Source organism: Harpegnathos saltator, unplaced genomic scaffold (assembly GCF_003227715.2).
Source record: "Harpegnathos saltator strain DR-91 unplaced genomic scaffold, Hsal_v8.6 scaffold1, whole genome shotgun sequence".
Lineage (NCBI taxonomy): Eukaryota > Metazoa > Arthropoda > Insecta > Hymenoptera > Formicidae > Harpegnathos > Harpegnathos saltator.
The window spans coordinates 694,378-704,125 of record NW_020229872.1 but is presented as its reverse complement, the minus strand read 5'-3'; the positions used below and the strand labels follow the sequence as shown (position 1 = coordinate 704,125).

The 9,748-nt window shown below is 35.9% G+C and overlaps 2 protein-coding genes across 4 annotated transcripts; one reads left to right on the top strand and one right to left on the bottom strand.

Moving 5' to 3' along the window:
• Positions 1-545: 545 nt before the first annotated feature.
• LOC105189053 (uncharacterized) lies at positions 546-7,258 on the bottom strand. Of its 2 annotated transcripts, none has more exons than XM_025301443.1 (3): positions 7,226-7,258; positions 2,700-2,783; positions 546-2,055 (listed from the first exon to the last, which is right to left on the bottom strand). In XM_025301443.1, exon 3 carries the CDS (start codon positions 2,035-2,037, stop codon positions 658-660), a length of 1,380 nt encoding a protein of 459 aa, XP_025157228.1. In that variant the 5' UTR covers positions 2,038-2,055; positions 2,700-2,783; positions 7,226-7,258; the 3' UTR covers positions 546-657. The 2 variants fall into 2 exon arrangements, with proteins under 2 accessions (XP_025157228.1, XP_011149199.1); XM_011150897.3 differs by lacking the exon at positions 7,226-7,258 and adding an exon at positions 4,549-4,566.
• On the top strand, positions 4,870-9,694 carry SpdS (Spermidine Synthase). Of its 2 annotated transcripts, XM_011150895.3 has the most exons (7): positions 4,870-5,123; positions 6,827-6,992; positions 7,156-7,276; positions 8,173-8,214; positions 8,305-8,551; positions 8,894-9,123; positions 9,307-9,694. In XM_011150895.3, the coding sequence occupies exons 2-7, from the start codon at positions 6,862-6,864 to the stop codon at positions 9,472-9,474; spliced, it is 939 nt and encodes a 312-aa protein (XP_011149197.1). In that variant the 5' UTR covers positions 4,870-5,123; positions 6,827-6,861; the 3' UTR covers positions 9,475-9,694. The 2 variants fall into 2 exon arrangements, with proteins under 2 accessions (XP_011149197.1, XP_011149198.1); XM_011150896.3 differs by lacking the exon at positions 8,173-8,214 and having other exon boundaries at positions 4,874-5,123; positions 9,307-9,693.
• The last annotated feature ends 54 nt before the right edge of the window (positions 9,695-9,748 follow it).

Sequence of the window (9,748 nt, the reverse complement as noted above, 5' to 3'; positions counted from 1 at the left end):
ATATAGCAAAACGACAGGTCGGTTTTACAGTGAGTTTTAAAAGCCTTGAGTGATAAAGTATCTCTTAATAAATAAAATGCTAACTCATCAAAATTATTCTTTTTTCTTAGAAACTATTAATATTATTACATATCCGGTGAAATAAGAATGTTTCAACAGCGTGACACGATCTAGTCGCGATATTGCGAGCTGATCAGCAAAATGAGATGAGACAATGTGTGGAGAATTAACTTTCCAAATGTCGCTTGTTTCTTTTTATTAACACGTATATTTCCGTATACGTCCGTCGGATTATAAATTCAAGTAGGATTGAGAAATACAAGATCAATCGCAAAGCTATTGTACAATTGCAAATTTCTTATCCCAACATCGAATCGGTAACGTAGTATTTTCTACTTAATTTTATAATTTTATTTTATTCAGTCTATATATTTATCTATTATCTATATATATATATATATTTATATGTAGTATATGTAGTAACAGTAATAGACATGAAATTACATTTCCTGAGTGCAATTATTCTTCTTATCGTTATATACATATATATATTAAGTAATAATAATAACACAAATTAACAACAATTAACGATATTAACCATTATAAATTACATAATGACTTACACAATTAATCGTTTGGTTATTTATTTGTTGAAAGTCACATCGACTTATGGAATTTTACTGTTTCATGTAATTTTCTTTCGTAGGATTTGTTATACTCTTTCGCTCCAAAGTTCCGTTTCGGTCCGTAGTTCTCCGCCAAATTCAGACGCGCGCACATATACACATTCAGGACATTGGTAATGAACGGCAACATCGTTGCGTAATCGAATAGAAATTTATAAAATACATATACTACGTTCTCCAACCAGCTCAAATACTTATGCAAGCGCGGCATCTTCAAGTCCAAAATATCACACAAGTAGAGCAGGTACACCTTGTAAGAAGTCATCGGTATATAGTAGCGCATACCTTTGAAGACACACATGGACATGTGCTCCCACTCAGGCGTCACTGTATGCAGGTTCGGCTTCAGCCAGTACTCGATGAAGTCTCTAGAGCGTCTTTGCACGTCTTGCAGGCTGCCTTGGCAAAAGTTGTGACGATCCTCGATACCCAACAAATAGCCGATCGCGCGCCACAGGTGGCAAAAGGCGTCCAGGTCGTGGTCGCTGACGTGGTGTATCCCGAACTTCTTTGGATAGAGCACTATCAGACCTACGTAGGCGAACTGCGTGCCCGACATTTCGCCTTGGTTGATACCTTTAGTTCGCATCATCGTGTACGGACACTGAAGGTCTTTCGTCTCCGAACATGAGTCTCTCAAGTCCTCTGTGAACGTCTTTAGCATCGGGCAGAAGGCGTACGGGATCTTAGAGTTCTCGTCGATCTGATTGTAATCATAACTGCAGAGCTTTCGTCTCATCGCCAGGTGCATTTTGCGCACCGCCTGTATATCTTGGTGAGCCCGCGTCTTTGGGTCCCATGGATCCTCCTCGTACCAGTGTTTCACGCGAATTGTGGTTGACATGTACCGCTGGCTGGCTTTATACGGTGTATTGGACTTCTGGCTGAGAATCAAAGTCTTCATCCCGTCGACGAAAGTAAACACTTCAAACAGAGATATCATATGGGCCAGGCAGATTCCGTTGAAATAACGCAGTGCGAACGCCTGGCCGCGACGGAATTTGGCCATGTCGAGCCAGTCTGGCTTTTCGCTCACAGATTGTTCATAGTCTTGACTCTTGAACACTGAAGGTAGGATAAATCTCAGTGACGCGGGTATATTCGGGAAATATTTGTCGACGTTGCTCGTAAGGTGGTCGAGTTGCTGATCGATCGGCCACAAGTCGAAATCCTCTGGCAATTCGCTCTTGCACTTTTGTTGGCACATCTTCACAAAGTTTATCACGTCATTTTGATCGTTCAAGTTTTTGCTGTTAAATAAAGCCATCGTCGGTTTGTCTGGGCCGGAAGATTGCTGAGGACTGAGAAAAGATGATTCCTCCAATCTTTCTGCGCTAGAGAGAGTGTCCATGTCCTTGTTTGATGGATTCTGTTGGAATTTTCATTAGACTTCTTTAGCTGGGAACTATCACCGCATATTATAATTTTCTTTATCGCGCCATAATAAAATGACATATTTCATATATACATGTATGTTGCACTAACGTATGCCTAATTAAATTTCAATTAAAATTTCACAGGTAAGAAATGTTTGAGTTAATTCCCAACAAAACTAGACGAGATATGTGTGGTCACGTATACACTAGAAATTCGATAAATTTCGTTTAAAATTAGTTGAAGAAGAGAGTATATTCTTGAATTATAACATGTGTGTTATATTTATGTAATTTATATTATTTAATTTATGTTATATTTATGTATAACTATGATGTCGTTTGAGTGGGAAATTATAACTATAACATATATGTTGCGTGTAACATACACGTTATATCATATATTAAGTATATTATATACGGCAATACATCACTGTAATATATCTTGCCGGGAATATTTCACTAAACTTTTGTTAAAATTTGAGTGAGTAAAATCGAGTGAACATTTTCGAGAAAAATTAAAAAATCTAAACAATTTTTCCGTTTCTTCAGTACTTTCCATATGTTTGCGACATCCTTAGTAAAGAATCTTTAGTAAGGTTTGAAGTATTATAAATAATTTGTTTAGTGCAGTACTTACATAGAGATGTAAGGTATTTAAAATTGTACCGACGACTGCGAGTTACCCTCGTAGATCTCTGCCTTTTAATATTGCCAGCATCTTCTTAAAAAATATAACAAGACACTTTTTTATACAAAACAAGTATGTAGATTATTCATTCATCTTAGACATGCATGTAACGGCGATACGCAGCGTGATGTAATGGCGATGCTATATATGACTGAATTATATATAACTTGGGGAAGGTCGAGAAGGCGAGTATATTTTCCGGAAAGACTACAAGTAAGATTGCGATATTAAAAATATAAAAATATAAAAAATATAAAAAATATAAAAAAATATAAAAAATATAAAAAAATATAAAAAATAAAATATAAAAAAATATAAAAAATATTAAACACATTGTTTTATATGCGGCTAGTTACGATCGACTTTACGTAACGTGACGTGAAACATCGGAAGTTAATGCAACGTAAAGCTTGCCAATGTCAAGTTTAAATGTCGTGTTCCGTCAAGTCGGACTGTTCATGTGACACTTTCAAAAACGGAGTTCTTTCACCAGGTTATGCCAAACTGAATTCTTCTTCGAAAAATATCTCTCACACTAATATAACCTGAAACATCAAATTCATATAACGTCATTTCACGTCCCGTCGCGTCCCGTTACGTAAAGTTCATCGTAATCCCGCCCTGATGTAGCGGGCGGTGATGCACAACGCAATAGATACTACATCACGCTATGCATCGCCGCTACATGCATATTGAGGAAGTTTTTTACTTCGATTAAATCCAATATTTCAATTAGATTTAATTTAATCCAATGATTATTAAATATTAAATATTAAATATTAAATTAGATATGTTATAAATGAATGCATAATATATGGAAAATGTTTATGATTTAGGAAACAATATATTGTGATTGGCCGCAATTTAGTTAAAACTAACATATCCTGAAATAAATACATAATTAATAAAGAAAAAAAAAACATATATATATATATATGAACATAATTATTTTATGTTTATATATATGTATTGAGTAATTTTACATTGCTCTTTAAACACAACATTTAATTGTCAATATTACTAACAAAATATACAAAAAAGTTATATATGAAATGAATTAATGATAAAATATTAGTATTTTAAAAATTTTATTTAACATAATATTTAACATAACTGTTAAAATAAAATAAAAGCTCTAGTAGCATAAGAATTTTTCATTCTCTCACCTTGTCTGTGCGACAATTTTTGCTAAATTTTTTGCGCATGCTCTTTATTAATATTTTATGCATTATGAAACACTCTTTATTAATATTTTATGCATTATGAAGCACATGCTTATTTATGCATACTTGATATTATATCATCAGCTTATTGTGGTTTTGCTTGCTTTATTAGCCACTAAACCCAAATTAAAAATAACATTATATTATAATGTTAAATTTTATTGCACATGCTCTTTATTAATATTTTATGCATTATGAAACGCATGCTTATTTATGCATACTTGATATTATATCATCAGCCTATTGTAGTCTCGTTCGCTTTACTAGCCACCAAACCCAAACTAAAAGTAACATTATATTATAATATTCTAATTTTTCACTCAAAAACGTGATATAACTGTATGTATGTAACAATTACGTTACGTTACGTTGTGTTGCTGATAGTTGATGTTTATTAGTATTTATTGGCGATTATATAATATATCTGATTATATAGATTATATAGATTATATAGTTAATGTTTATTGCGGAATATATGTATATATATATATATATATATATATATATATATAACTCTGGACTTGTGATTAACTTTATTATTTTATATGATTATTGTGGCCCTGTTATATCGTTACCGTAAGGCCCGAGCTACAGCAGTGAAGTAAAATTCGAAAGATAACTCTTGAACTACACAGATATATATAACATGTTATATCGCAAAAAGTTCCGATTATCAAACAATCATCACCTTATTATAGATCTTGTTTTCTTGACATTTTCTAGCCTTCAGATATTCTTCTCGCTTTTTCGCCTGCTCTATCAAAAAACAAGAAAATAAAAGGAATCATAATCAAATCGATCGCAAATTGCGCATCCATCGATACTCCATTTAGTTCAACGAGTTCGAGTTCGAGTTCGATTTGTTATAAGTGACGACTGAAGGTCGATTATGAATCTTTCACGAGCTCTCGTAACTCCGTCGCACGCTCACAAACACGAGAGAGCAAAGTTCAAGTCCGTCCGTTATCCGATCGCCCTTACGAGGTCGTCGCACATCGAGCGTGTCGCTCCGATCAAGCCTCATTCGAATTTTCGGGTTAGTCATCCGTGGACCGGGGTGGGTAACTGCCTGCTGCTGTATCCCCAATTTAGACGAAGCTGAACCACAGTCAGGCGAGAACGAGTTGTCCTGAGAGGATCGCCGCAGCAGGTAAATCATTCATTTTCTCTAATATAGAATAGAAATATAGAAATATTTCGAAGCATATGGGCCTCTTTCTTTCGAGCAAGAAAGCATGCTTTTCCGTCGCGGTCTCGAACAAACTTGCATATTTAAGTTGTGTAAGAAAGAAAATAAACGAGGGCCTCGAACGTTCGATTCGATCGTTCGGATTCTTCGTTCGAAATAAAAACAGTGGAATGGAGCGGAGCAAAAACTGAAGGGAACTCTAGCGCGAGTCGCAGGTGTTGTAAATGAAAAAATAACTTACTGCACTACCACAAAAATAGAAATCTGACTTGCTAGTAAAAAACTGCCAATATAAAGACGAGGTTGCGTTATATGAACTTATCTACCGAAACTGATTATTATCGCGCGTAATTACAAAGTTCATAATCTGATTTATGGAGCGCGCTCAGTCGAATCCTACATACGTTAAATAAAATAGCAGTAATCATTAAAAAAACGATTGCAATCGTAATGACATCTACTAGCGTTGAAAGGCGTCGAGAAGGCGCTTTATACATGGTATCAATTTGCCGCGCGTTTCGAAAACAATATTCGAATAATTATTATAAAATTTATTATTTAATATTATTATAAAATAGCACAACATATCGTTGCATTTGTGTAAGTTTCTCTCTCTCTCTCTCTCTCTCCGCATTTGCAAGTGTCACATCAGTGCAATCGCCACGTGGTCGTCTGCAACACAGCACGATAAATCGGCGCGTGTCTTTGTCCACGTGTCTATGTTCCTGTTAAAGTTCGCCGAATAAAAATTAAGATTGTTTCACCGAGACAATCATCATTGCCAAAACTGCGCAGAATCTCGCGATAACTCGTGTCTCACATGACGATTGTAAATACGATATGACGCCAATGCTAATTGCGCACTTAAGAGATTATTATTTATTTAAGTGCTATCTGAGTCACGTTAATTGCGGTATAATCGTCGAAAGAAAACCTCTGGGAATGTGCATCAGAGGTGATCAGAGGTTATCAGAGGACTTACTACATCACGCAATTTTGGTCGGATAATAACATACCGTGCATACCGAGAAGAACAGACATTGCATCAACGGTGACATTGCATTTAAATGTTACAATTTTCTATTTTAATAATGTGTTATACAACATGTTACAACGCTCATTGTAATACGTGGATCAACTATCTCTCGACACTTTCTTCGAATCTTGTTTATTATCATTTATTATCCTTGATCTCTTTGGCAAATCGTCTTGAAATACAAAAGGGAAAGAAAAAAAACTTTTCTATAACGGGAAGAAGCTGTGACGTATGTATCAACGTCTTGTCGACCTTTAATATTTATTTTTTTACTTTTATTTACTTGTTTAATTTGTTTATATATTATTGTTTATATATATTATTGTTTATATATTATTTACTGTATTTGAATATTTATTTATATTTATATCGTAGACACGACACACATGTGCATCATGCATTTTTCTTATCTTCTGCATACTTCATGACGAGTATTGATTACTACGCTCTTTTCGTGCGTCTCCTAATGCATTTTTGCGGGTGCTTATAGAGCATAAAGTTATCTCGCGCTCGTGCTACCAGATAGGTTTTCAAGTATAGACGCATTCTCCGAGCGATAACGCACACTTTCGCTCGCCCGTTGTCTGTTGTCATACAACGTTTTGACTTTACTCGCGTGTTCTTACAGCAATAGACTTCTCGACGAAACTAGCGACGAACAATATGGATATTTTGGGAAAAGGATGGTTCAGCGAAGTCAACGATCTGTGGCCCGGCGTCGCGCTGTCGTTGCAAGTGAAGAATGTTTTGCATCAGGAAAGGTCCAAGTTCCAGGAGATCCTCGTCGTGGAAACGTGAGTGTCCCTCCGATGATCGCGTTTTTGTTACTAAGCGCTCCTCGTTTGCTAGGTATTCTTTTTCGACATATTATTTATTAGATGCAAAATTATATAACGTAGCGTGCGATATGAAATAGAATAGAATATGTGGTCTGTATGAGGGGGGATGTACTTGCAGGAAATCACACGGACGTGCTCTTATGTTGGATGGTATTATCCAATGCACCGAGAAAGATGAATTTTCTTACCACGAGATGCTGTCGTTTTTGCCACTCTGCAGTCACACGAATCCTAGAAACGTGAGTGCAATAGTTTGTGTCGGTAAAATAATAATAACAACAACAACAATAATAATAATAATAATTGGAATATCTTTTGTGCGACTCGCGAAGAAATGTCGAGGATTAAACCCGGTCTACAACGTCTCTCTCTGCTTTCTGTTTTTCTTTATCATTTTTTTTATCATTTTCTTTATCATATTCTCGCTTGAGACATAAGGTTTAAGTCTAAAAAAGATAAAGAGGAAGAAACGGAAAGCAAAGAGCTGTTGTAGATAAAAAGCTTAAGAGCAAAGAGCTATTGTAGATAAAAAGCTTAAGAGTTAGCTGGTAAGAAAACTCAGGAGACTTGAATGCCAGGTGATTTGAAAAGCAGCAGACATTCTTTGAGTTCCAGTTGAAAACTAAAATAACGATGGGAAAATAGATATGAGAATGATATTGATAATTTTTTTACACACACACACACACACACACACACACATGATGTTCCTCGACTAAAATTATTCCTTTCAGTTAAAATTAACTTCTGAAACTAAGAGGCAATTTTTTATTTGAAATTCGTTTCATTATCATAAAAGTTCTAATTAATTAACCAATTATTATCGATGATTTATAAATTTTATCGCTTATAAGAAATTGACATGTCTTTCATTAATCTTTCGGAAGCCAATTATTTTTTGCGATATCATCCATTCTTAGTTCCTTAGATGATAAATGAAGCTCAACTGACATTCCGATCGAACTGACGCTGCTGTTTTTATCGGTCACACTCGATTACATCAGGTTATTGTTACTGTTAATCCAAAAGCGTTGATTACTTATCAGTTATTATTACTTCATCGAGCTCTCAAATAACAAATCACTCAAAATAAACGAGATACATAGGAACAGATGTCGCAACTTTTATCTTTCAGTCACAGAATCTCGTGCCTACTACGTTAGCATCGGTCGTGCAGGTGCTTTACAAAAATTTACTTAGTAAATAAATATCGTGAAAGACCGCGCTATTTATGCAGAAATTATTCGTAATTTATATCTCGCGATAGATCCTGATAGTCGGCGGTGGTGACGGTGGAATTGTTCGAGAGGTTTTAAAACATTCAGATGTGGAGCATGTGACGCTGGTGGAGATCGACGACCGAGTTATCGAAGTGTCCAAACAATATTTGCCGAGCTTGAGTGCGAGTTTGCAGGATCTCAAAGTGAACGTCGTTGTTGGCGACGGTTTCGAATTTTTGAGGCAACACGTCGCGGAATACGACGTTATCATCACTGACAGTTCCGATCCTGTAGGCAAGTAATCAAAAAATCGCACGCACAATTTGTACGATTTCCACGAAAAATTATGATCTCTTTTTCTCTCACGCACACATGATACACGGATGAATATTACAGCCGCTTTCATATCAAGTTTCTTTCTTCAATTTTTTAGCATATTTTTTAATCATGCACGAGTGGATTGTCAGTAGAATCTATCTCGCTAGGAGATAGTAAATTTTTCAACAACGCACTCCGGTCCCTATAAATATAATAATAACGTCAACATTCCTCGGTTACAAAATTTTCCATGTAGCAATTTGTATTCGATTAGTCCTGGAAGAAACGCAGCGTCGACAGTCTCGATGTTTTGTTTAGGTCCTGCCGTGCGGCTGTTTGAAAAATCCTATTACGAGTTACTAGCATCCGCGTTGAAACCTGGCGGAATCATCGCCAGCCAGGCCACCACGGTATGGGAAAATTTATCACAAATTAAAAGTACATTTGAACACTGCAAAGCAGTGTTTCCCGTTACGGCGTACGCAACGACGGCGGTACCTACATATCCAACCGGCCAGATAGGTTTCCTCATAGGGGCACTGGACAGTGTGAGTATTGGATGCGATACTTAACGACAATGAAACCCTTTCTACGTTTCCGTAGAGTCTAAATCTTTCAATTCTGCATTACCGACTCCATCATATCGCACGGAAACCGCGAAATCGTATCCGCATCTTCGCGCCGTTCTTCATCGTGATTTTGACGGCAGCGCGATTTTCTCTCCTTTTTAGCAAACGAATCTTTCGCAACCAGTGAAAGTATTCAATGAGGATGAACTCGATCGCATGGAGTTAAAGTATTACAACGATGAGATACACCGGGCAGCTTTCGTCTTACCAAGATTCGTGGTAAAAGCATTCACATCACCGCCAAGTATTAACGATTATAGGCAATCATAACAGGATATAAATAAACATTGAAACATAAACAGGACGTTCTTTTTCTGGTATATGTTCGATATTTTATGGGTTAATTTATATGTATATAAACAATCATTTTATAAAAAACAGTTCATATGAGGTATACATTAGACGTGACATTTGAAATCAGAGTTCAAATGAACTGTTCTTCATAAAATAATATAATCCTTGTGGACCCTTAAAATATCGGACACTACTCAACGTACATTATTTTTGCCTCAAATACAAGTATAAATTCCGAATTAAACCTTTC